General features: G+C 37.0%; 5 protein-coding genes across 16 annotated transcripts; 3 read left to right on the top strand and 2 right to left on the bottom strand.

The window, feature by feature from the left end:
- Positions 1 to 22: 22 nt before the first annotated feature.
- LOC105199082 (solute carrier family 25 member 46) lies at positions 23 to 2,340 on the top strand. The gene is made up of 5 exons (XM_011166022.3): positions 23 to 479; positions 606 to 888; positions 968 to 1,024; positions 1,095 to 1,371; positions 1,444 to 2,340. The coding sequence occupies exons 1-5, from the start codon at positions 317 to 319 to the stop codon at positions 1,852 to 1,854; spliced, it is 1,191 nt and encodes a 396-aa protein (XP_011164324.1). The 5' UTR covers positions 23 to 316; the 3' UTR covers positions 1,855 to 2,340.
- Positions 2,334 to 6,345, bottom strand: LOC105199083 (ATP-dependent Clp protease ATP-binding subunit clpX-like, mitochondrial). Of its 2 annotated transcripts, none has more exons than XM_011166023.3 (6): positions 6,186 to 6,345; positions 5,870 to 6,076; positions 5,574 to 5,722; positions 5,266 to 5,458; positions 4,145 to 5,049; positions 2,334 to 4,050 (listed from the first exon to the last, which is right to left on the bottom strand). In XM_011166023.3, the coding sequence occupies exons 1-6, from the start codon at positions 6,253 to 6,255 to the stop codon at positions 3,796 to 3,798; spliced, it is 1,779 nt and encodes a 592-aa protein (XP_011164325.1). In that variant the 5' UTR covers positions 6,256 to 6,345; the 3' UTR covers positions 2,334 to 3,795. The 2 variants fall into 2 exon arrangements, with proteins under 2 accessions (XP_011164325.1, XP_011164327.1); XM_011166025.3 differs by having other exon boundaries at positions 5,278 to 5,458.
- LOC105199081 (phosphoglucomutase-2) lies at positions 6,233 to 13,569 on the top strand. Of its 10 annotated transcripts, XR_005576615.1 has the most exons (12): positions 8,461 to 8,710; positions 9,092 to 9,312; positions 9,425 to 9,681; positions 9,788 to 10,250; positions 10,326 to 10,513; positions 10,586 to 10,763; positions 10,847 to 11,070; positions 11,160 to 11,265; positions 11,720 to 11,898; positions 11,992 to 12,263; positions 12,525 to 12,748; positions 12,916 to 13,569. XR_005576615.1 is itself a non-coding variant. In XM_011166021.3 (10 exons), the coding sequence occupies exons 2-10, from the start codon at positions 9,238 to 9,240 to the stop codon at positions 13,016 to 13,018; spliced, it is 1,818 nt and encodes a 605-aa protein (XP_011164323.1). In that variant the 5' UTR covers positions 6,233 to 6,359; positions 9,092 to 9,237; the 3' UTR covers positions 13,019 to 13,566. The 10 variants fall into 10 exon arrangements, 3 of the variants coding, with proteins under 3 accessions (XP_011164323.1, XP_011164321.1, XP_011164322.1); XR_850910.3 differs by lacking the exon at positions 11,720 to 11,898 and having other exon boundaries at positions 12,230 to 12,263; XR_005576614.1 differs by having other exon boundaries at positions 11,720 to 12,263.
- A 749-nt stretch (positions 13,570 to 14,318) lies between these two features.
- On the top strand, positions 14,319 to 20,379 carry LOC105199077 (huntingtin-interacting protein 1). Its single transcript, XM_011166006.3, has 18 exons — positions 14,319 to 14,761; positions 14,929 to 15,148; positions 15,364 to 15,427; positions 15,545 to 15,902; positions 15,974 to 16,035; positions 16,151 to 16,425; positions 16,502 to 16,698; positions 16,826 to 16,964; positions 17,038 to 17,125; positions 17,230 to 17,318; positions 17,399 to 17,602; positions 17,685 to 17,865; positions 17,938 to 18,225; positions 18,395 to 18,636; positions 18,721 to 18,873; positions 18,940 to 19,040; positions 19,120 to 19,349; positions 19,431 to 20,379. The coding sequence occupies exons 2-18, from the start codon at positions 15,107 to 15,109 to the stop codon at positions 19,592 to 19,594; spliced, it is 2,877 nt and encodes a 958-aa protein (XP_011164308.1). The 5' UTR covers positions 14,319 to 14,761; positions 14,929 to 15,106; the 3' UTR covers positions 19,595 to 20,379.
- LOC105199078 (ATP-dependent Clp protease ATP-binding subunit clpX-like, mitochondrial) lies at positions 20,019 to 25,010 on the bottom strand. 2 transcript variants are annotated; one of them, XM_011166008.3, is made up of 4 exons: positions 24,449 to 25,010; positions 23,105 to 23,314; positions 21,347 to 22,306; positions 20,019 to 21,250 (listed from the first exon to the last, which is right to left on the bottom strand). In XM_011166008.3, exons 2-4 carry the CDS (start codon positions 23,210 to 23,212, stop codon positions 21,044 to 21,046), a joined length of 1,275 nt encoding a protein of 424 aa, XP_011164310.1. In that variant the 5' UTR covers positions 23,213 to 23,314; positions 24,449 to 25,010; the 3' UTR covers positions 20,019 to 21,043. The 2 variants fall into 2 exon arrangements, with proteins under 2 accessions (XP_011164310.1, XP_011164311.1); XM_011166009.3 differs by lacking the exon at positions 24,449 to 25,010 and adding an exon at positions 23,917 to 24,293.
- Between the last annotated feature and the right edge of the window lie 336 nt (positions 25,011 to 25,346).

Here is a 25,346-nt window from a genome sequence, read left to right as displayed (position 1 = left end):
TGAAGTATCGGACATTCGTGAAAATTGTGAACCAGGACGAATCGTGATGTGCCAGTGTGGCTACCGAATAATACTCGTGTTTCGTCGCGATAATCACGTTTGACCATTGCGCCACAGCTTTCGTTTGAATACGGCACAAGTGCTGCTCCGAGATCAACAGATCAGCTGATCCAGCGAAATCGTGATGGCCGCTACCGAAAATGTCGAATGCCGACCGTCAAACTCATTAGCGTGAGTGAGCGTGAATTGAGTTACGCTAATTCGGGCAAATGTCCAACGAAACGAGCTAGTCGTCGACTTATTTCGTATAAGAAGAATGGCGGGATTAGAGGGCTACGGGGATGTGTACAGGGGTCGACCCGCCAGATCGTGGGAGGCGGGGACATCACAGAGATACTACGGTCGAGAGGTTATCCGTCCTCTGGACATACCTGTTATTCATCCCTTGGCAGAGGATAATCCACCGGTCGTCGACGATGGTGAGTCACGTTCTTTTTTTATTCGTTGGGTAATAGAAGTTTATACGTGACTGACCAAGTTGTTCATTGCTATTCTTAAACTATAACTTATACATTTGATGAATTTGCCTGTCCATCTTTCTCCAGACATCGCCGTGAGCAAATATGTCGGTCTAGGCTGCGGATTAGCGAGTTTGATCACAGGAAACTTGCTAATTCACCCCTTCGTAGTATTACGAAGACAATGCCAAGTCAATCCGAGCGCAAGCAAGTATCACCTGATGCCCATAACTCTGGTACCTGTAATCATACGTCTACACCAGACTCAGGGTATAAACACCTTGTGGAAGGGCATCGGCTCAGTCCTACTTGTCAGAGGAATGACATTGGCCGTTGAAGATCTGCTTTCAAAAATCACGCCATGGCAAAAGTAATGTGATCATAACAAAATGCTTCATGTTTTATAAATTGCAAAACTATCTTCTTCGTAACTAGACACATGCTTTTAGAAAGATCACTTACAACAGCTCCATGAAAGCATTTGGTCAACACATCCTTCTCAAATGGTAATTATAAATTTGTCAGTAAACACACACACAAATAAACTTAAAGTTATTTTAATGTTTGAATTTGTAGTATCGCCATAGGTATAGTGACTCCTTTCTACTCCGCGTCGCTCGTGGAAACCGTTCAGTCCGAGATTGCTTCCGAATGTCCAGGAATTTTGGACGTTTTTCGAGACGGCGCAATCCGCCTGCTCGACATATGTAATAAGGGTAGACTCATTCCAATCTATGCCCTTGTACCACCCACTATAGTGTACGGGGTATCGAAATATCTTTTCACTCTCATTGTGAAAGGGGTTACTAGTCGGATTATGCACATTAGATATAAACATTCGCAGGAAGCAAGGGTGTGTATCTGATTTTAAGTACTTCAGAATGTTCATAGATGTCTTTATATAGATAACGTCATACTGTTTTAGGGCGCGTACAGTAAGGACTTTCTATCCGAGAGCGTCGTGCAGGATATAGAGACGCACTCTATCCTCGTTTCTATGTGTGCGGCCGATATCGTGTTTTATCCCCTCGAAACAGTTATTCATCGTTTGCATCTTCAGGGAACGCGCACTATCATCGATAACTTGGACACCGGAAGAAGTGTCACGCCGTTATTGACTGGCTACAGCAGCGCGGCCGATTGTTACCGCACGATAATTTCAACCGAGGGCCCGCTCGGTTTGTACAAAGGATTTGGTGCTCTCGTTTTACAATTTGCGGTACATTTCATGGTACTGCGCGCGACAAAATGGGTCCTGACAGAACTTGGCACGATGCTGATGCCGAAACCTAAACCGGTAAAGCCGCCAAAGCCTTCGTATTATGATGAAATATAAAGAGGATAAAGGTAACAAAAGAATGTAATATATACGGAATTATTTATTACTAGTTCTTGTTGATAATTGTATAAGAGGATCGAATTTGTAACGACGAAAGTTTCCAAGCATACTCTTTGATAATTTTAATGAAAAATCGCAAATTAGAGACGAAGAGCCTTCATGTTTTTCAATTGATAACATTTTTCTGCGCGATTGTGATCACGCAAATTTTCTATATATTGGGTTTTACAATTAATATGAATTAAAATAGGGAAGGAAATAGAGTTCTACGTAAAAATATTTTAGTACATTAAGTACATATTAGTACATTAAGTATGAAATTTGTGGACAATATTTGTAGATGCTCATTCTTGTATGACGCAATCATTTTCAGTGTACTTTCTACCCCTGATGAAATGTAATTGTAATGTGATTTATTATATTAATGTATCGATATATATTACAGATTCTTTACGAGGTAAATAAATCAAAGTATATACTACAGTTGCATATTATAGATTTATTACAAATACATAATTACTCTATATAGGACATCAGATCATCGTGAAAGAATTAGGGAAAAATTCTATGCAAATGTACTTCACTCCGTGTTATATTTTGCACAGCCTGGTTTTTTTCTTTCTTCTTTTGTTTTAGTTTTAATTAGTACGTAAATTAGCGCGATAAATAGCGAGGATGTATATACTCTATAATCAGATTGATAATTGTATAATTCACACATCAGACACACTTTCCTTTTCACTAACTACTATATTATGTACAATATATTACATATAAGCCTTCTATCTAATGTATTTCGACATAAAAATAATCTTTTTATATTGTTCGCTATCTTCGTCCTTTCTTGTGGCATTCTCCCCTTCTCGGGAAATATCTATTAAAACTGCTACAAGAATGTTGTTTTTCTTAATTTTTCTTAAACAACGCGTAACAATAGTAATCTCTTTACAAACAATCCTGGCATGACAATGTATGAAAATTGATTGTATGAGTGGTTACATTAAAATTTTCTTTATTATATGGCTTTTTACAATTTCGTATTGATTAAAATTTTTGGTTTCCGTATCTTAAGCCAGTCTGCTTTATCAATTTACATCATAATTGAAGTTTGTTCCAACAAATGTAACATTCAAGCTGCCAAATTGGATGACGTTGATATGATTGAATGTGCATATATATAATATATTTTAAATTTCTTTACGATATTCTGTTATTAGATACGAATGCATAGTACGTCGTTTTACTTTCGATGTTAACCATCAATAAATGCATGCAGGATGCACACAACTTGATTGGATGTGGAATGCTATTATGTGCTACGATTTTTTTGACTTTTCCTGCAATACGAATGAATTAAACGATACAAAATTTATTTACATTTTTCCATTGTCAAGTAAGAATTAGATCTGTATATTCTCATTAGTCTGTTTTTATGTTATGTTCATGCGACACTTTCTCTTAGAAAAGGCATTTATAATGCATATTCCAAGTAGGCAAATGTAAAACATTGCCTTATAAATTTGCAATATTAATTTTATTATGAAATCAAATAATTTTCTTATTATAAAATCAAATAGTCATCTTTAAAAGATGTACTGGCATTAATATTCCTCCTTTTAATATATTAAAACAAATATATCATATAATGTATACAATATCCAAAATGGATAGAAATTTACTGTAGCAAAAAATAATTTGAGAAATATTTTAATACTAAATATACAGGACAGTTTGAAAATATATTATATGTGTATGCGTTGTTTTCATATTATTTGCTTTTTATACGAAATAATATATACGAGAATTATATATTATATTCTTTATAAAATAATTAAAATAGCGATTTACGCGAATGTTCTAATTTAATTTTCTAAAAAAATTGTCCATCTAATCATAAAGAAACAGTTATACCAAAGTGTCGCATTCTTTAATTATTTGTTAATTATGTACATGCTGCGCCTGTTGAATATCATCGTCATTGCTATCATCTCGTTTTACGTATTGTGGCTTTTCAGCGCCTTTCACACACTGTTCTGTAATGTGAACGGACACTATGTCGCTCCCTGGTACTTCAAACATAGGTTCCAAAAGCAGCGATTCCATTATCGCTCGCAAACCTCGTGCTCCCGTTTTTCTTTCCATTGCTAAAGAGGCAATTGCATTCAATGCATGTACATCAAATGTCAGCTCCACCTATGTAAATCCAATACAATTTATTATAATTTGCTATTAAAACAACAAATTTGTCTTGACATTTTATTATGAAAATGATAATATGAAGATGTACCTTGTCCATTGAGAATAACATCTGATACTGAGGAACGATGGCATTTTTTGGTTCAGTAAGAATTCTCGCTAGCATGTCTCTGTCAAGGGTGTGGAAAGGCACGAGTACGGGGAATCTGCCAACAAATTCAGGTATCATGCCGAAGTCGATGAGATCTCTAGCTTCCACCTGTTGCAACAGCATGTCCTTCTCCTTATTGTCCCTCTCGGTGGAAGGTGACATATTGGCGATGTCGGCCAAAGTCGCCGCCCTCCTACCCGGACTCTCGGCCGCGGGCGTCGCGCCAAATCCGAGATATTTTTCCGATTTGCGTCGCGCTATCAACCTATCTAAACCGCTGTAAGCACCCGACGCAACGAAAAGAATATTCGTTGTATCCACTTGCAACATTTCCCCGCGCAACTTTCTTGAACTATTTCTCTCTGGTACATTTACAATTGTTCCCTCCAACATCTTCAGCATTCCCTGCTGCACACCTTCTCCACCCACATCACGCAACTGATGAATACCCGGAATAGCACCTATCTTGTCGACTTCGTCTAAGAAGACGATGCCCATCTGAGCACGATCCACTACATAATTAGCGTCTTGAAGAAGTTTAGCTATGACACTCTCTATGTCCTCGCCAACGTAGCCAGCTTGCGTGAGAGTGGTACAATCACAGATGGCGAATGGAACGTCCAGGCATTGCGCTATCGTTTGCGCGAGTAACGTTTTGCCAGAGCCAGTAGGACCGAGCAACAGTATGTTGCTTTTTTCTAACTTCAGTTGATGCTGCTTGCTGTCCAATATAGCTGATCCAGGAGCCGATTGACTGCTCGTCTTTTGCTCGCTTCCCGGACTGACTGTATGCTGGAACCCAACTCCTGGAAACGGATTTCCGATTCCTGATATATGCAGTAAATCTGCAGCAAAAAAAGACATTTTACGATAATCGCATGAAATATTACATTTTTTATGAGGGAACAAATTTGGAAATATTGCTACTTTAGATTGCGCAATCTGCTTCAATCGCTGTTGTAAAAGATTATTAATTGAACTAGTTTTATGCTACAATTTTAATATACAGACTGCACATTTTATTTCTTAACAATTTATAACACTGGGGCATTGCTATTTACGTGGCTTAGGACCTCTGTGTGTGAATGGATGATTTGTCTCTTGTGTGCTGACCGGATTAACATTAGTTTGCGCCTGTGAATTTTGAACTGGCAAATTGTTGTAAATCCGCTTGTAGTGGTTGTAAACGGCAACACTCAGCACTTTCTTCGCATATTCTTGGCCCACAACGTGTCTGTTTAGATACTCAAATATCTGAAAATATTGCATCATTTTTTTTCTGAAGATAAAACATATTTGAAACAATTTAATTTTACTTGAAAAATAATCTCTAATAATCTATAAATTAAGCAGAATTAAAGCTAATTACCTTCTTCGGAGGTGGAGGTGGTTTCCTGTAGAATCCTTGCTTACCCTCTTCTGGCCTGAGCGCCTCCTTTAAACTCCTCTTTGAGTCAATTTCTGATAGCACCACAAAGAAATGATGGCACTTCTCACACTTAACGAATCTCGTGGAGGCTGTTATTTTTAAAAATAATAGATGCTGCATTAATAAAAGTAGACATTAGATCTTAACATAAATATACAAGAATTTGCAATGACTTCAGCAACAAAAGTGCATTACAACTTTATCCTCAAACTCCTACTCAACAACATTCTGCTTACAGACAAACGTCTCGACGTGCGTGCAGGGATCTCCGCATTTGGGACAGGTGAGTGTGTTCTTCTTCCCGCCACCAGTGCCGCCATTGTTCGAGGACCCGCTTGAGACGGTGTCTTTGGAGGGTGGCGTGGGTTCCGTCGGGGCTTTGCCCAAGCTGCCACTGATCGTCAGGGCTCTGCTAGCCACGACGACTCTGACGATTTTGTGTACTGTGCAATCGCAAATGTCTCTAATTAGATCTCCTGCTATCTCTCACGCTGCCGTCATGCTTAACAATTTTACCTGTTTTTTTGTTCAAGATAAACAAGGTTTACTCACCATGGCTAGTGACATGGTTGGAGGAGGCTAGACGACCCGCACTGATCAGGCAGCAACGCACGCGGCTCATGGTCGGCAGTGGATCTCGGTGGGGACCGAAAGTCGCGGGGATGATGGGGGACCTGGACTATCTATTACGGCGTGTTCCGCGTGCTCGGATCTAAAATCAGAGAGGTATTCTGCTTATGACCATATTGTCGCAATCGTCACTGCACGTTCGAAACGAGTACGGCTGTCGACGAATGGCTGCGCTCGTGCTTGCGAAATACATCGTGTCAGATGAGCAAACAGCCGCGTTGATTAATTTGCGCATTAAAAAATTACGAGAGCAGAGAGAGCGCAAAGAACCCACGGTGCCTCTCATTGAAACCGTGCTCCGTCTTTCTCGAGAGACTCGCTGCGACTCTCCGGGTCAGCGGAAAACTCACGAAAGACTCCCGGGCGGGGGTGACCTACGTGACAGCCGAAATCCGTGACATCGTCGCGCGACGTTGGCATCGCGCGACACGCGCAAGGACGATAACACGGGGGAAAAACAGAGATATATCGGCGCCGCGGGAGGGAAAAGGGGGGAAGAGACCGAAAGAAGACGAACGGAACGGACGACTTGCAGACACACGAATCTTTTCTCCGCGTGATCCGTCAACGCGATAGATCGCGGATCGCACTCTTACCCGACTCGACGACAGAGGGGCTGATAAGAAAACGCGACGTCGATGGACGTCAATGCCGCGGACGCGTAACGCGGCACAGCACCTCCAAACACCTCGGGGAAAACATACCGTGGGTGCGCGAATTTCCTCGTCGATTCCCGCGCCCTCTGGCGCGGTCAAGCGAAACTCGCTTTTTCGCGGACACGCGCGTGCCCTAGACCTTCGCTACGTGTGGTAACGTGTGCGTGCGCGCACTCGGTCACGAACAGGGAACTACCACCATCGCATGTCATTCGTGTACGAAATGATGCGAGATTTCTTTTCCAAAAAGTGCCCGGTCACGATCACTTCGATATGGTGACATATGACACCGAATTTAAAAAAAGGCCTGTTGTTTTATGTTGGAGGAAAAGAAAGTAAATTATAAGATGGGAAACAATTAATGTTTTTGATTTTTTGAGTTTGTGAAATTATGTTATCAACGCGGAGTGATAACAGGAAAATGCAGTATGTCATGTTGTGATGCAAATGATATATATTATTGCGTTATAAATAAATATGTTTATTCATGACGTAAATCTTTGTACGATAAACAAATCGCGAGTCGCCCGCATCGTAAACGTACGAATGTAGGTATAAATTATTTAGAGCACGCCGAGCATTTGTATTGACAGTCGATAACGCTTTCAGTTGTCTCTAAACCCAGAAAGATGAGGCGAGATTGATCAATCGATGAATTACAAAACTCGGCCACTATAATTTATTCAGGGCTAACAGATTTCAATAGCTTTATTACAATTCACTTGCTGCAAAGCATTCTTTGATTGGTTAATTCATAAAAATCTTCATTTCGATTGGTCAATCGAACGCTCCGAAACAGCTTTTTTACTCAAAATATTATTAAAATATAGACTACATATTTTATATTACATTTCTAGTAAGTAAAAAAATTGATATTTATAATAATATTTTATACAAATTTTATAATTATTTTTATGTGGTATTTATGATTAATTTTTATAATCTGTTCAATCTAAGATCATAAAAAAGTATTTATGAAATGTTTTTGTAAATATTTATAAAATATTTAAATTATTATTATAAATCTTTTATAAATATCGTGTGTTCCGATTATATATCATTGATTTGCGTCCTTTAATTTCAAAAAACTGCTTTACTTGCGCACCGATTTATATTTTACAGTTTTAAATGAAATGAGTGCAAATATAGTTAAATATTGAAAAAAGAAAAGGAATTAAGAAAGATGAAAATATATAAGATTTAAAAAAATAAAACAAATCTGTGAAAAAAAGCAATTTCGACCGTCAGTCAATTTGTGACTAACTTCAAACAGAAGGCGCGACGCATGTTTGCCGAACGTGCAATTTGTCATTTTATTCTGTACATATAATCAAAGAAACTGCAAACGTTTTTATTGCTCGCCTAACTACGCATCATTCGCGCGAGCGCTTATATCGTCTTTATCCATGCCCGTGAATTGATATCGACTATAAAAAAATAAAAAAAAAACCAGATTGCATATATCGCGACCAATCGATCTCGGTTGATATGCGAATCGAGGCGCAGCGGCAGAGTATGATAATGCGCGTGAAATTAGCAGAGAAACATTTACGCTCCACTGCACGTGGTCGTCGTGCGAAATGGTGCGACAAAAAAAAAATAAAAGATTCAAGGCTCCTCTGTCACCATTTGTGCAAATATATATATATGGTGCGCGATAAAACCGCGCGCGTCCATCGAATACATCATTGCTGTGGTATCTGCACTTATCGATGGACGTATATTCCCCCCGGTGTCTATACGGCGGTGGAGACCTTTGATTATTTGACGTAGTCGTCCCCGAGATTGGAGGTAAATTCAAACTGACATCCGCGCGACGTTCCGAGCATCTCGTCTCGCGATCAGTCGCGATAACGTGAGATAAATCCGCGTGTTCGATGATAAATATGCGCCGTGAAAATAACGTGGTATTGCGCCGCGACGCGCTCGCGTAACCTCTAACTCTATCGTGTAACCTAGACCGCGATTCGCGTGAGAACACACGGCGTTCGATACACGTTTCTTTGTCGCCGCTTATCACTTCCGGATCGATACGCGGATCAGATGAGGAGTAATTTTACGTTACTGTTATCGTTTGTATGTCGATCGTGCTTTCACGCCTTATCTGAATGAACAGTTATCGACGATTTCACAACCACTCTAATCTCGAGCCATGTTACGTATGCATTACAGAAAATTTAGGAGAAAGTGGACCTCGCTGCGAATATAGGAGTAGTTAAGGCATTTCTGCTTATCCGGAGGAAGTTGCGTTGATAAACGCATTGACTGGACTCATTCAAAAGAATCTAATTTACTTGCTTAGAAACACAGCTGGTACCATGGCTCTCCATTCTGTAAACACTGGTGACGGTAATTTGGATAGTAAAATCACAGAATGGCTGCAGTGGAATAAGGTATAGTATTTTTGCTAATAGATATAGTGAATTTATCTTATTTCTAAAACAAATTATGTTACAATAGATGCATTCAAGTTTATTTTTATTATAAATTTTTATTCTATTGTAGGATCCGAAAGCAGAAGATGAAATATTGGAGTACTTGGACAAGGGACAGATAAAGGTTTTATCAAAATTATTTCTTAAGAGACTCGAATTTGGTACTGCAGGTCTCAGAGGTCGTATGGGACCAGGTTACAGTCAAATGAATGACTTAGTCATTGTGCAAACTGGTCAAGGATTAACGAAATATTTGATGGATACTATATTTGATGTTGCCCAGAAAGGCGTCGTAATAGGATATGACGGTCGTTACAATAGTAAAAGGTGTTGTATCTAATGGTAAAATAGTAAAAATAATAGTAAGCTATTTATGATGTACTCTAACTTATGAGGTAATCCAACCTGTAATACTGAGCATCTAATTTTTCAGGTTTGCAGAATTAACTGCTGCAATCTTCATAACCAATGGTATTAAAGTTTATTTATTTTCCAAAATCTGCCCCACGCCGTTTATACCTTACACTATCTTGAGATATAAGTGCGCTGCTGGGATCATGGTGACTGCTTCCCACAATCCCAAAGATGACAATGGATACAAGGTTTACTGGGAGAATGGTGCACAAATCATACCACCACATGATAAGAAGATACAAAGCTACATTCTTGATAATCTTGAACCACTCGAATCTTCATGGAATGGAAGCCAAATTTACGAAAGTTCCTATTATAAAGATCCAAGAGATGATATTATGCAGCATTATTATCAAGATTTGAAGGATAATGTTCTATATCCTGAAGTGAATAAAAATACCACATTAAAATTTACATACACTGCCATGCATGGTGTTGGATATGAGTATATGATTGCCGCGTTTGAGGCAGCAAACTTTAAGGTAGTATCTTCACATACTGATTGTAAAACATAATTTTTGAAAGGCAGATACTTACTTGCTCTGTCTTTGTTTCAGCCATTCATAGCAGTGGAAGAACAAAAACTACCAGATCCAGAATTTTCTACAGTGAAATTTCCAAATCCAGAGGAAGGAAAAAGCGCTCTAGATCTTAGCATAAAGTTAGCAAATAGAAGCGACTCGTCTATAATACTCGCCAACGATCCTGACGCTGATAGACTTGCGTGCGCAACGAAGAAAGAGAGGTTTGCGAACTCGTAATAAATTTAAATTGAACTGTAATGGAAGAACATTGAAAGTACACGTGATATTTATAGCGGGGAATGGCATGTCTTCTCTGGAAATGAACTAGGCGCGTTACTGGGTTGGTGGATGACTCATATTTATCAAGTGTTACACCCTGATGTCGATATGAGTGAGACATATATGCTAGCGTCCACTGTTTCTAGCAAAATCTTAGCTTCAATGGGTAAGAAAGAAGGTTTTAATTTCGAGGTTTGTATGCTTAATATTTGTATGTTTATTTATGCAACAAGAATAAGATAAAGTAAGTTCTAAATGAAAATATTTTTTGGTAGGAAACTTTAACAGGTTTTAAATGGATGGGTAACAAAGCTATAGACTTAATGAAAGACAATAAGGAAGTTCTGTTTGCATATGAAGAGGCTATAGGTTTTATGTGCGGCTCTAAAGTTCTAGACAAGGATGGTATCAGCGCTGCCGTACGCGTAGCTGAATTAGCAGCTTATCTCGAGACGATAGGATTAACTTTATCTGATAAATTGAAAGAAATATATGAAGAGTACGTTACGTCACGCTCACTTGAAGTACATTATCTGAAATAAATTTTAATGCAACATTAATAAATTCGATGTATTTTACGATATATAGATACGGCCACCATATCAGTGATAATTCCTATTGGATATGTCATGAACCGGATATCATTAAGGCGATATTTGAACGACTAAGGAATTATTCGGGCAAATCAGATACAGTAAGTACTATTTTTAATTTTTATTATATATTCTAAGGATTTTCTTTTTTTATTCTATTTAAATAAAACTTAAAAGAACAGCTTGCATGCTGCAATTTGTGCTGATTGTTTAAATTGCTATTTACATCATTTGCATTTTCACCTGATCTATATTATTTATATAACAACAAACGTCACATCGTACTTAAAAAAGGTTAATAAGTCGAACCAATAAGTATTACATAGTATGCAATTACGTAAAGGCGCTATTGAGACGTCTATAAAAACTTATTTGACCAGTATGATTAATCGCGATTCTGAAAAGCAAAAACTGTTATCTTCCAAGTAATATAAAAATGTATCTGATGTAGAGATATGGCAGTTTATATAAAGCTAGTATGCTATCGCAAGTACAACAGCGAACATCGCTTTATAAACGACTAATGTATTCTAATTTGTGTCTAATGCTCACAAGGTCGACAAATATATGTGATGCATGAGGTAGCATAAACTGGCCTACTACTTCGAAAGTGTAATAAAACTGATGCGCCAATGTATTTCTGCATGTGTCATCCTAGGTGACAGTTGTGTCGACAATGGCGCTTTATCGCAATTCTTGTGATAAAATAATAATAACCATGTAAACGTAAAGTGGTGTGTATTGAAAGTTACTCTTATCAAAGAATACTTTTCTGTTTGGCATTTCGTGCGCAGTTTGTTTTCTTACTTAACGAATTTGTGTTTTAGTGCATTAATACGTTTGATGCATTCTAACAATCGAGGAAAATAATTTCTAAAAGATTTTGTTTAATTACGTTTCCTTCTTTCTTCTCTCTTTGTCTTCTGCTAATGCTTCTTAAGATGACAAAAGATAGTCTGTGCAGCAAGTATGTAAATGTGGTAGTTATATCATTGACGCTGCTGCCTTCCGTGCTTCTTGCTGTTTTATTTATTCCAGTAGTATTATCGTTATATCATCTCACAGGATTTCTTGAGGAAGAAGCAGATATAAGCATGGCGTAAGTATATTGTGGTACGATAAAAATTCTGTTGCTTATACTATATTAATTAGTATGTTGACATTGATTGCTTCAAAAACAGATTTATTTGCATTTCCTTATAATTTCAGATAAAGTAATATTAATTTTAATGAATATAAAAATAAGAATGCTTTTTAACATGCTTGTAAAATTTATTCCAATATAAAATTTTAATTCTTTCTATTTTCTTTGTCTCTTCTTCCCTGTCTTTACACGAAGATGTAATTTGTTTAATGACAGTACCCAAGCGGAATTCTGAACGGGAAATATATAATAAGTGGCATTCGAGACTTAACAACTGGATATGACAATACAAAACCTGATAATAAAGCAGTTCTACCTGTATCAAAATCTAGCCAAATGATCACCTTCACTTTCAAGAATGGGCTAGTCACTACTTTAAGAACCAGTGGCACGGAACCCAAAATAAAGTACTACAATGAATTGTGTGGATCGCCCGGAGAGTAAGTTCTTTGTAAATTTTACTTGCAAAAATATTCTCATTTTTGCTTTCTTTAATTTTAATACACTATTATATTTTAACGTTATATATTCTAAATTATTCTAGAGCCTATTTTTAAAATTATTCATATATAAATTTAATCGTAATTCCATAACATTTTGATTTTAGAGACTTAAGCAAATTAAAAAGCACTCTCAGCGAAATGGTATCTGCTATTGTAGCAGAATTCCTTCAACCGGAAGTGAATGGACTTATTGCCCGCGAGGAATAAATTATGATAATTGTACTATTATGTGCGTACTAAAGATTTACTCATTTGAATATTTGCATTATATATTTTACTTTTACGAATAATTTGCAGTAAATTGTCCAATTCCTAAATTTATCGGCGAGCACTATGTATATTTATTCCAATTTTACTAAGTTTATAATACATTTACGATGCAATTAATTTTATTATATTATAAAATAATGTTTTTATTGTAAGCCTACATACAATGGAAAATGGCTGTGTACTTTTATATGTTAATATTTGTTTTGTTGTTAAAATTGAGGGAGACTTAGACTAGACTTTTCCTGTTTTTTTAATTAATAAAGATAATTGTTTGCGAGGCAGAATGTAAGAAACGCACTTACATAACGTTCTATATTTCTGCGGTTTAAAAAAATTTAAACAATGTAATATGAGCGATAAATTTATACTAATTAAAATTGTCTAACAATGAAAAAATTCATTTACCGAAGATTATTAAAATTAACGACCTAATATTAATGCAGTTGAAAACATTTATCAACAGTAAATATAAAACACTAATTGTACAATTGTGTTGTGTGAAATTTGAAAATAATTGACATCTTATTGTAAATTAAATTTCACAAAAAGATCAAAATAACCGAACAATAAAAGATGACATGTATATTAAAATATTGTTTACAAAGACGAAGTCTTACATTATCAAACAAAACGTTTCGGTTGTACTTAGCCTTTCTCAATCGTGTCTAAATTAATAGAGTAATACAATTTTAACTCATTACGTTGACAATGATCAATTATATCGCTATTAAGAGCTGGAGCTTTATTTCTTCATTTTTTTCATGTTCGTTTAGAAGCGAGAATATGTTGGTCTGACATCGTGTATCGCTGAACTAATTGTAAGGCGCGAAGCAAGTCAAAACGATTTGATTCCCTATGTTAATTAAAAAAATCGTCAACGTCGAATGATTGAACAAAATATAAATATAAATAAAAATATTTTAATATACATCCTCCCTATCATTTAAGATACAATATGTCATCTTTTATTGCTCGGTTATTTTGACTTTTTTGTGAAATTTAATTACACACGAGCCTTAATCTGATCCTATTATAAATTATTTATTAATAATATATATATTATTTTTAATATTTCTCTACTTTTACATTTTTTTCGTTTGCGAAACAAATTTGCATAAACAAACTACATACTATTTTATTTATTTAAAATTTAAATAATATGTGAAACGCATCGGTAAGAAGGATTCTTCGATCTAAAAATTTATCTCAGTTGCCGTACGATGGCAGCATTGTGGCATTTGCCGTTCGCACGGCGTTCTATGTAAGCCGTGAAGAGCTTTCCGGTGTGTTGCGTGTCCGTGCGGTTTATTTGTTATCACAATTCTCTCATTGTGAACGTCTGTCATCCCTCCGGCGCCCGACCGTCGCTGGTGCGGGTGGAAAGCACGAAAAGAGGAAAAGAAAAAAAATAAATTTGGACCCGTTAGATTCGGAGGGAAGAGCAGTGGAGCAAACTCCGTTCCTGCAGTTCCGTTTCGTATGACGGTGGCATCGACACCCACGGGTAGATCGGAGTCGCAGGCGGAATGACGCGCTCGCCGCTGTCACGCTCGTGAGAGGACACAGCGGCCGGACGTGTGTCATCGCGCGAACATGTCCTCGCTGTCCCGGCGAGGGGATCGCGAGCAGAGAGCGACAGACTCGAGCGCGAGGTCCACGCCTGTATCTCGGAGGCTTCAGGTACGCGCCGCACCCCGCTGAGGTCAAGCAACTCGGGAGGGGGGTCTCCCCGCTGTCCGAACAGCTGCCCCCGCGTGCGCTGCTCCGTTTCCCCTGCGATGCGAGAGAGCGGTGCCGCTCTCTCCTAAATGTGATAATTGACAGTATAACGATCTTCAAACTTGCAGCTTTGCAGATAATACAACGCAGCTGTGCGAAAGTCGTGGTCTACGGTCCGTCCGGAAATGACACGTGCCGACCTGTGAATTGACGTAACGATATTCGATTTGCCGATATTTGCGTATCGTTTCGCGCGCCTTCGTGCCCCTTTCTTTCTCGCCTTGGTGAATTTATTATGCTATCATCATGACCACAATACCGCTGACTGATAAACAGCTTCATCAACTGGTGAGTCAAGAGATCGCGCTGTATACGTTGGAATATTACAATTATCTCATATCCTGAGTGAGTTGGGAACTATGTAGACGACACCGAGTATCCCTTTAAAAAAAAAAATTAACAAGAAAATGTTGATGTTGTTTTAGATACTCGATGCAGCGATATTTAAATTATTTATTTGTCCTGATTTTTCATGTAAACATACGATTGTTTATTGTTTATAGAGTATTAGCATTGGGAAAGCTGTAAACGCGACGGAAACGCCGGTTAAGGAAAAACATGTCAGAAGTATCCTTTTTTAATTTGGAATATGATAAAAATATTTATCTATAATAATTATTTTAAATTGTATCTCAATGATATACAAATAAGAAAAAGAGAGAAAAGTTCCTTATAAGCAAATAGGTGCCATCATTGGTACATATAGAGAGAAGAGTGGCAGCATCTTCTGGACGTATATGCTGAGACAGCCGTTGCAGGAGAATCAAATTGTTGCATGGAAATTCTGTCATGTTCTGCATAAAGTGTTGCGTGAGGGACATTCCCGGGTCATCGTTGATTCCCAACGGTATCGCGGCAAATTGGAGGATATTGGGAAACTCTGGCAACATCTCAGAGAGGGTTACGGTCGTCTTATACAGCTGTACACAAGACTGCTAGTAACTAAATTAGATTATCACAAACGAAATCCGCGTTTACCGGGAAATTTGCAAGTAACACCAGAGGAGCTCGAAGCAATTGGAGAAAATGATATTAATATATAGTGAGTTATATCTTTTATATAACTTTATTAAGCACTATGTCATATTTATATTATGTATTATTTTTTTTTAGCTTCCAGATGTCTGTTGAAATGTTTGATTACATGGACGATATCTTGAACTTACAGCATGCAGGTATATTAAAAAAAATATTTAAAAAGTCTTGGAATTATTTTGCACATTATTTCTTGTTTGAAATATAAATATTCTATATTATAGAGCATTGTATTCATTCTTTGTACATTTGTAGTTTTTGGTTCTCTGGATTTATCCCGATCCAATTCGATGACACCGTGCGGTCAATGCCGACTCGCACCTTTGATTCCATGTATCCAGGACGCTTCGCAGCTGTACGATTGCTGCGTGAAAATCTTGTTTAAACTTCACGGTGCGCTCCCGGCGGACACGTTAACTGGACACCGTGACAGATTTTCGAAACAATTCCACGAGCTGAAGAGTTTTTACAATACTATTAAACATATGCAGTATTTTAAACATTTAATAGCAATTCCGTCGTTACCTGAGGTAAAATTTTTAATTCTAGTATACAAAATAGTATATGAATGGTGTATACATGCTATATTTCTTGTATGTATTTTAGAAACCACCTAACTTTTTAATACAAGCCGAATTGAGAACGTACGTCACGCCGATAGTGGTACTTCCGCCCGAAGAATCTATTGAGACTGCCATAGAAAACCTTATTGATACATCTGATACGGGATCATTAACGGGAGATCAGTTGGATTCTGTGAATACGCGAAACGGCTCAATATCACCTGATGCTCTTGCGGAAAGGTATAAGATTTTTTCTTGTTCTCTGTTATCTTTTATTTCGTTTCATTTTCTTAATTGAAAAATTGACAAGATAACAATTTTCGTGTATCTGTTTCCTTTTTTTTTAAATAAATACATACTCTTTCAGAGACAGCCTTATTGATCATTTATATCAAGAAAATGTTCGTCAAAGGCAAGAAGTAAATCATTTATTAATGGATCATCAACAAATTGTTGCAGATTTTAGAAATCGCGTTCTAGAGTTGGAATCGACTCTTTCTACTAAAGTAAGTATTTATCATGTAATTTTAACAACTCAATTCTGTTTCATGAATTACTTATGTTATGCAAATATTTTAGAGTAACGAAATCGTAACGGAAAAACAAACTTGTCAAAAGTTAATAAAGGATAATGCAACTATGTTAGTGAAAGTTAAAGAAATTGAAGGTTCGTAAAATTTTAATTTACTTTTTGATTATATAATTACACTATTAAAAAATATGTGCTTTTAAATTATTAATGACGATTTTGCTCTTGTTAAATTTTTCAAGGAAAAAATGAAGTCTTGGAGGAAAAATTTAAAAAACTCAAGGATGTTTATTCGAAACTGAGAGAAGAGCATATCAGTTTAATCAGAAAGGTACGTATTTGAGATATCAGCGATAAAGAAATTATCTATCACGTCTATCATTTTATTCACGTTATTATTATGCACGAAAGAAAGCTGAATTAGACAAAGAACTGGGAGGAATAAAGATACTACGGGAACAATCTGAACGTCGGACGATAAAGGCGGAGGAGCGATTACAAGAGTTGCTTCAAGGACAAGCGTCAACGGAACAAGAAGCACAGAGAGTAGCGCAAGCGCGCGAGGATTTGGAAGATGTGAGAAAGAAACTCGACGCTGTCCAGACTGAAAATTTGGTAAATTAAGATTTTTAGTCAATTCTTTATTTCCCCAAATTATTCTATTCACACACTGACAAAAAAAATTGTTACACTCTAGGCGTTGATAGCAAAAATAGATTTTATTACATCCGAGAAAACGGCTTTGGAAGGAGATCTCCATGATTTACTGGTACAAAAGGAGGAGCTGGATTTACGAATAGTAAATTTGGAAACCGATGCCGAACGATCCCATAATCAGGTGAAAACTGACGCTAACACGGCTTTGTTTGATTTGTTATGTGAGTAACAATGTAATTAAATATTTTTACTCAAATTAGATCATACGGAATTATAAAGATTATTTGTTTCAGTGAACGCTATATCGGAAGCTGAATCTATTTTGCATCATGCGATGCATACGATCGATAGTCCGGCCATATCGGCGTTAACTTGTATGCCCGATTATCTCGCAAGTTTACTGGTGCCGACAGAAAAGTCATTTAACGATTTGGAAGAATCTTACAACAATTATATGCTCGATACAACGAAGGGAAAAGTGCTAATTCGTACTGCTATACACAGTGCATACTTTCTGGCTCTCTATCTGATATGTGCAAAAGCCACTTCGAATACATCGACGGATATTGGTATAGCCGATAGTAAGTCTTTTATAACTACATGATGTTTTATTTGCGAGGATAAGATATTTTGAGAATGTGGAAATTCTTGACAAAAATTAATACTATTTTGCGACAGTCTAAAATGAATTGCAAAATATTCTGGGATATAACAATTTAACGCTTTTCATAACTCGTCGTACACTTGTAGGATTTGCTGATGAATGCAAACAATTAGGTTCGCAAGGTTTAATTATGTTGAGTTATATCAAAGAGAAGTCCTCAATGACCAATGCGCAAATTGCAAATGTCAAAAGTCAGTTACAAAAGATTTCGTCTCTCATAAGTACATTATCGACTACTCAGAACAATGTGGAAATTATCGGGACTTTAGTAGAAAGCGAGTTGCACAGTATGGATAAAGCTATAGAAGAAACGGTTGCAAAAATACAGGTGCTTACTGATAAGAATACTTAGAAGATGGAAAAACCGGAAGATGAGTCGCTAACGATCCTTTTTTTATTTACTTTTAATTAGGATATGCTGGATAAATCTCGCGCGGCGGACTCGGGTGTGAAACTAAAAGTGAATGAACAAATCTTAGATTCTTGTACGGATCTGATGAAATGTATAAGAAAATTAGTGCAGAAGTCTCGATTATTGCAGAAAGAAATTGTGGAACAGGGAAAGGTACTTGATGCATTAGATAGTAAATGATTAATATAAAAAAATTACAATTGATAACAATATTTTCAGGGAACCGTTTCTGCCACCGAGTTTTATAAACGTAACCATCAATGGTCCGAGGGTCTTATCTCGGCAGCAAAAGCGATTGCTATGGGCGCAAACTTTTTGTTGTAAGTGCAAAGTATTAAGGTATAATTGTCTAATAGTTTTCCTAAACATATTTATATATGTATGCATGTATCGTTACAGAGAAGCAGCGGATAAAGTTGTGCTAGGCAATGGCAAATTCGAACAATTGGTTGTTGCTTCGCAAGGAATTGCGGCATCTACGGCGCAATTGGTAGTTGCTAGCAGAGTTAAGGCTGATAGAAACAGTAATAATTTGACTGAACTCTCTAAAGCTTCGAGAGAAGTGACTCAAGCTACAGCGAATGTTGTCGCAACTGCTAAGAGTTGCAATCATCTTGTTGAGGAAAACGGTAATTTTATTTGAAAGCATATTAAATTATTGTACGGCACCGTGCTTTGGTGCTTAATATTTTTGTATCCGAATTTTACAGAAGATCTAGATATGTCGAATCTGAGTTTACATCAAGCTAAAAGGCTCGAAATGGAAGCTCAAGTGCGAATCCTAGAACTGGAACAGGCTCTAGAAACCGAAAGATTACGTCTAGCCGCTCTTCGACGTTATCATTATCAACTTGATGGTGAGAACGAGGCGTAAGCTGAGCTGGATTTGAGCTTAGATTAAGGATATTCAACAGACACAAAAATTGTATGTAGATAAAAAAAAGATCATAGTAATTATGTAAATTAGTATCGACCAGTCTCGATTTAACTAACCATCATAGAAATTGATTTTTCGTTCTTAGAAACGAAACTTGTTATTCATTTATTGTATACAGCATTTATGTATTATGCATGTCTCGAAGATCAACAATATTTTCCCGTCGTATCATAGAAATCTATTAAATGTGCTTTATTAAATAATACTCGATTATGTTTAATGAATCTTATGGAATGATTTAGGTTTTGTCGTTTTTTAATCTACTTCCAAAATCGTTTTTTTTTTTATTTTCTATTAAACGAGTATTTATAAGATAAAGTACATTTTACGATAAATTTAATGAGCAATGAAATTCAAAATGTCTAACACGAGTTTCTATTACATTTTGAGTAATTTTATAAGAGCTGTGTTTTTTCCTAAACAAATATATATACATATATAAATACATAAGGAGGATTGTATGTTAAGTGATCAATACCTGAAACTAGAAATACAAAGTTTACTAACGTTAGATACATGTGTGAGATATTTTTATTTTCGAATAGATTATTTGTTTCTTACGTAATAACTAAGACTAAAAGTTTTTCCATTACATTTCCTGACAATCAGTTCGATAATAAGGAAAATTAACAAGAAAAAGAAAAACTTAACATAAAATTCCTCTAATGGTCTTACCAAAGTTATTATTTTATAAACACATTTTTCTCAATAAATTATCGAAAGAAAATAATCTGTATTGCTAATTTTCGCGTAATATACATGCGACTACATTAACAGTTTTTTTTTTTTTATTTGTAATGATGAAATCATAAATTATTAAATGATAATTAAATTAAGAGCAATATAGACATGAATACTAATCTACATAACATATTGTATAGATTGATATACATGCCTATATTGCTTTTAAATTGCAAATATAAATGTTATAAAAGCTTTGGAAATATTTTCTGGGAACAAAAAAGTATATATAAAAAAGAGATATGTATTTACATATCTATTCCTTCCTTTGATGTATTAAATGTGTATAATTAACAATGCAGCAAAGTCCAATATTATGCATAATATCTAAAATTAATAAATTTATTAAAAAAAATATAATTCGAAAAATATTCTGAATACCAAATCTAAAGGACAGTTTGAAAACCATGTATTCTTATATTTTCTTTTCTTTATACAAAAACAATTCTAAGTAAAAAAAATATCCTTTATATCCTTTATATAAAATAATTCAATTTCAGCAATTTACGCGAATGATCCGATTTAATAATTTTCTAAAAATTATCCACCGATTAGAAGCAGTTATATCAAAGTGTTGCTTTTTCTTTATTCATCAATAAAGAACATGCTATGCCTACTGAATACTATCATTGCTATTGTTTAGTTTTACATATAGCAGTAGAGAGGCTTTTCAACGCCTCTCACACACTGTTCTGTGATGTGAACGGATACTATATCACTTCCTGGTATTTCGAACATAGGTTCCAAAAGCAACGATTCAATTATCGTTCGCAAACCTCGCGCTCCCGTTCCTTTTTCTAATGCTAAAGAGGCAATTGCAGTCAATGCATTTTTGTCAAATGTTAATTTTACCTGCGTAAAACCAATAAAATTTGCTATTGTCAACTACTGTGATTTAAAATAACAGATTTATTAAGTTTTTTTATTAAGATAATTATTAAATCATACCTTGTCCTTGGAGAACAACATCTGATACTGAGGAATGATAGCATTTTTTGGTTCGATGAGAATTCTTGCTAGTACGTCTTCGTTGAGGGTATGGAAAGGTACGAGCACAGGAAATCTGCCAATAAATTCAGGTATCATACCAAATTTGATAAGGTCTTTAGTTTCCACTTGTTGTATCAATGCGTCTCTCTCAGAGAGTGATATATTGGCAATATCGTCAGCCAAAGTCGCAGTTTCCTTGTCCAGGCTTTTAGTTGTGGAGGTCTCGTCGGGATATTTTTTCAATTCCCGTCGCGCTATCAACTTGTCTAAATCACTATAAGCACCCGACGCAACAAAAAGAATATTTGTGGTATCTACAGGTATTTCATTTTTATCTTGAAGTCGATTGTTTTTCACATATATAATCGTTCCCTCCAGCATCTTCAACAATTCTTGCTGTACGCCTTCCCCGGCCACATCACGACCTTTATTGATCATCGTCTTTATCTTGTCGACTTCGTCTAAGAAGACGATGCCCTTCTCAGCTTGCTCCACTACACCATCAGCTTTCTGAAGGAGGTTTTTTATGATATTCTCTGGGTCGTCGCCATAATAGCCGGATTGCGTGAGAGCGCTACAATCACAGATGACAAATGGAACGTTCAAGAATTCTGCTATCGTTTCTATAAGCAACGTTTTGCCAGAGCCTGTAGGGCCGATCATCATTATGTTGCTTTTAGCCAACTGATGCTTCTTGTCATTCTTTGGAACCAAATTTCCATTGCTTGACGATGATTTAAGATCTCTGTCAGTGAAGAGATGATTTATCTCTTGAGTATTGACTAAGTTAGTTTGTTCCAGCGATTTTGCGACTGGCTGATTGTTGTAAATTCGCTTGTAGTGGTTGTAAACGGCAACGCTCAGCACTCTTTTCGCGTGCAGCTGACCTACAACGCATTTGTCTAGATATTTATATATCTGAAAATATTATATCATTGCATTATTTTTTCTTGTCCTGAAGCTAAAGCAGATACATAATATTCAATAGGTATATGATCTTAGTCGAAAAAAGTCTGTTTATAATATAAAATATATAAATCAAGTGGTAGAACATGGTTCTGTATGAAAACGACTCAACAGATCCCAGATTCGATCTCAACCATTACCCTACATGTATTTTTTCCAAAGCTGCATTGAAACTTGGGGATCTTTGGCTATACCAGATCTAAGGGACAAGAATTGAACTAGGTCTGAGAGGCTAGGGCTACACAAAAACATAGGGTCAAACTAAAAAGAAAAGGCTGTGTTTAAAGATTTCTATGAAAGCTTGAATTAAGTTTAACGAAAAAGAGGGAGAACTCTTCAGATCTAAATGATGTCTGGAGATTGCTATAGTCTTATTTCCATTATTACTGCTATTAATAAACTATAGTGATTGTGAGAGAGTTGTGAATCTGCTCTCTGTGTCAAAGATCAGGGTTGAAATTCCCTTAAACAAAAACATCTGATTTTATTTGATTACTACCTCTTGGAAGGTAATGATAAACTATCAAGAGTATCATGTCACGAACCTCTCTAAATTAGATCTTTCGGAAACGTTTATACTGTAGGTTTTATATATAGATGTGTATGTAAATTGTAAAACATACATCACAGAAAAACGTTTGAGGGATCACTATATCGCTCTGACAATAGTTTAAGGATTAAAGAGATTACTAATATTAATCTACTAATACTAATAATAAATTAAAAATAAGCAGAATTAAAACAAATTACCTCCTTCGGAAATGGAAGAGACTTCCCGTGGTATCCTTTATTTCTTTCTGACATACGTACCGCCTTCAAAATTGGCTTCATGCTCTCGATTCCCGAACTTCCCGACATTTTTCCCTTTCTTAAATTACTTTCCGTTTGTTTTATTTTTCCTTATTAAGAAATGGACCAAATATATAGATATGTGTTCTCTCAAAGACAGCCTTCTTTTACCTGTATCAAGAGAAAACACAGATCGTTCGTCAAAACACTCAAGAAGTAGATCAATCGTTAACCATTGATTGATTGACAAACACGTGATTTTAGAAATCGCGTTTGAAATTTCTCGAACAGGGGAAATTTGGGGACAACCGCCATATTTTTACCAACCCCGATCAATTGGTTAATGTTGATTGGTTATTTCTGGTCAATTCCTATAAGCGCTATAATATTATTTAATACTAAATAATAATCCTGAAATATTATTTAATATTAAATGAATATTACATGAAAAGTAAATAATATTATTTACTTAAATATTTTAATTATCGAGAATATTATAATTTTTAAATGTAATAATTATAAAATTTATGAATATTTTATACGTAGTTAGTAATTCACATTTGATTTTTTTTTAATAATCATTTTGAACAAATTGAGAATTATGCATACTGTTCTGCCAGTATGTATAATTCTCAATTACTAAAATTTCTTGTAACATATACAAGTATAAAGTTATAGATTATTTGTATTTTGCGGGTAAAACTTTAGATCTGAATCAAATCAAAGCAACGACTGATAGTAAACTTATATCGGCAGTAGGTAAATATATATACCGACGGTCGAGAACGTTTAACTCTCCCCCTTCAGATTCCACTTGAAAATCATGAAAATTTAGCTAGCTGATATAAAATGCTTCGTGATGGCGATTGCAATTATTAATTATATGTTGCAAAAGACAGCGTCTGGTCGTCGAGCGGACATGGAACTCCCGCGGTCCGCGTACCGAGCGATCGGTGGAATTCTTCACATTGCATGATCAGCGGAATCGACGGCTGCTCGCAGCGTGGCGTCAGCCGAGACGTGTCATCCTGGAACGCTCATGGAGAGCGCGGTACGTGTTTTGCGCTCTCTCAAAGGAATTTCGCGCATACACATGTCTCCCGTATTAATGAAACTTCTCCCGTAAGGTCGCGAGGACAGGTGAGAGCCTGAAAGAGCGGCAGAGAGAGCGAGCGAGAGCGAGCGAGAGAGAGAGAGAGAGAATGAGAGAACGAGAACACGATAGAGAGCGAGAGAGAGAACAAGTGACGGAATGAGCGAGAGAGAGAGAGACAGACAGACAGAGAAAATAGAAACGGTAGATACCTCGAGCCATCATCTCAGCGCTCAGCGTTTTCGAAACTTTATGTGGAAAAAAAACAAAGGCAGGCCCCGGTTTATTCGTAAAACAAATGAAGACGACATGCGACTACTCTGAAAAGCGCACACGTGCGCGGTTTTTCTATTGGTGTGCGTGTCGCCTTCATTTGTTTACGGTGGGATGAGTCGCAGATTCGCGCGCGCTTGCCGGATATGGCGGTAAATTTCGGTTGGAATGCCCTCGATGCCCGCGGACGGTGCCGCCGGGCCGGTCTAGGGGGGAACGAAGAGAGAAAGAGAGAGAGAGAGAGAGAGAGAGAGAGAGAAAGACGCGCGAACGCCTCCCGTTTGCAGGCGAAGAGAGATCGCGGTCGCAGTGGGTCGCAGCGCGGTTGATAATCGATGTCGACGGAGCGGCGGCGGAAAACGCGTTTCTCGTGGCGCGTTTGAAGCCGCCACTAGTGACTGCTGGTGACCGTGCCGTGCACGTCGGCCACGTTTTGAAGCGCAGTGACGACTTATCATGGCGGCGTGATTTTTTTTAGCTGCCAATCCGGGTGTGTATGTCTCTCTCGAATCGCTCTCTATCTCTCTCCCTCTCTCCTCCCTTCCTCTTTCCCCCCTCCCCCCGTGTATACGTGACGTATCCTCGCTCCTCGAGGAATTCATTCGCGAGTTAACAAACTAGCTGAAAGTAACGCACGAGTCGAGACGTGGGAGAGCTAGCGCGTGTGTGAGGCGAGTCCCGCAACCTCGTCCTCGGGATCCTGGCCCACCGCACACGTAGTCGCGACCAGCCCGCACCCGACGTGTGCCTCGGATACCAGTGGCGCAACGATTCCGACGAATAAGGCACCCGCGTTTAGTTCAAGAACCCTTTTTTATGTACATACACGCGCACACT

Source organism: Solenopsis invicta, chromosome 2, assembly GCF_016802725.1.
Source record: "Solenopsis invicta isolate M01_SB chromosome 2, UNIL_Sinv_3.0, whole genome shotgun sequence".
In the NCBI taxonomy this organism is placed as follows: domain Eukaryota; kingdom Metazoa; phylum Arthropoda; class Insecta; order Hymenoptera; family Formicidae; genus Solenopsis; species Solenopsis invicta.
The sequence above is the reverse complement of the archived record's forward strand: the minus strand, read 5'-3'. Positions and strand labels throughout refer to the sequence as shown.

Bases quoted from the DNA above. Each gene is read 5' to 3' on its own strand.
- LOC105199081 (XM_011166019.3), top strand. From the start codon at position 9,238: ATGGCTCTCCATTCTGTAAACACTGGTGACGGTAATTTGGATAGTAAA. The intron at 10,514-10,585 runs GTTTGCGAACTC...TGATATTTATAG, and splicing joins TGCGCAACGAAGAAAGAGAG to CGGGGAATGGCATGTCTTCT. The intron at 10,764-10,846 runs GTTTGTATGCTT...ATTTTTTGGTAG, and splicing joins AAGAAGGTTTTAATTTCGAG to GAAACTTTAACAGGTTTTAA.
- LOC105199077 (XM_011166006.3), top strand. From the start codon at position 15,107: ATGACCACAATACCGCTGACTGATAAACAGCTTCATCAACTG. The intron at 17,319-17,398 runs GTACGTATTTGA...TATGCACGAAAG, and splicing joins ATATCAGTTTAATCAGAAAG to AAAGCTGAATTAGACAAAGA. The intron at 17,866-17,937 runs GTGAGTAACAAT...TATTTGTTTCAG, and splicing joins GGCTTTGTTTGATTTGTTAT to TGAACGCTATATCGGAAGCT.
- LOC105199078 (XM_011166008.3), bottom strand. From the start codon at position 23,212: ATGTCGGGAAGTTCGGGAATCGAGAGCATGAAGCCAATTTTGAAGGCG. The intron at 22,307-23,104 runs GTAATTTGTTTT...TAATATTTTCAG, and splicing joins CTCTTCCATTTCCGAAGGAG to ATATATAAATATCTAGACAA. The intron at 21,251-21,346 runs GTATGATTTAAT...GGTTTTACGCAG, and splicing joins TGTTGTTCTCCAAGGACAAG to GTAAAATTAACATTTGACAA.
- LOC105199082 (XM_011166022.3), top strand. From the start codon at position 317: ATGGCGGGATTAGAGGGCTACGGGGATGTGTACAGGGGTCGACCCGCC. The intron at 889-967 runs GTAATGTGATCA...ACATGCTTTTAG, and splicing joins AAAATCACGCCATGGCAAAA to AAAGATCACTTACAACAGCT. The intron at 1,372-1,443 runs GTGTGTATCTGA...ATACTGTTTTAG, and splicing joins AACATTCGCAGGAAGCAAGG to GGCGCGTACAGTAAGGACTT.
- LOC105199083 (XM_011166023.3), bottom strand. From the start codon at position 6,255: ATGAGCCGCGTGCGTTGCTGCCTGATCAGTGCGGGTCGTCTAGCCTCC. The intron at 5,723-5,869 runs GTAAGCAGAATG...TAAAAATAACAG, and splicing joins GCACGTCGAGACGTTTGTCT to CCTCCACGAGATTCGTTAAG. The intron at 5,050-5,265 runs GTAAATAGCAAT...TTTTTGCTGCAG, and splicing joins ACACAGAGGTCCTAAGCCAC to ATTTACTGCATATATCAGGA.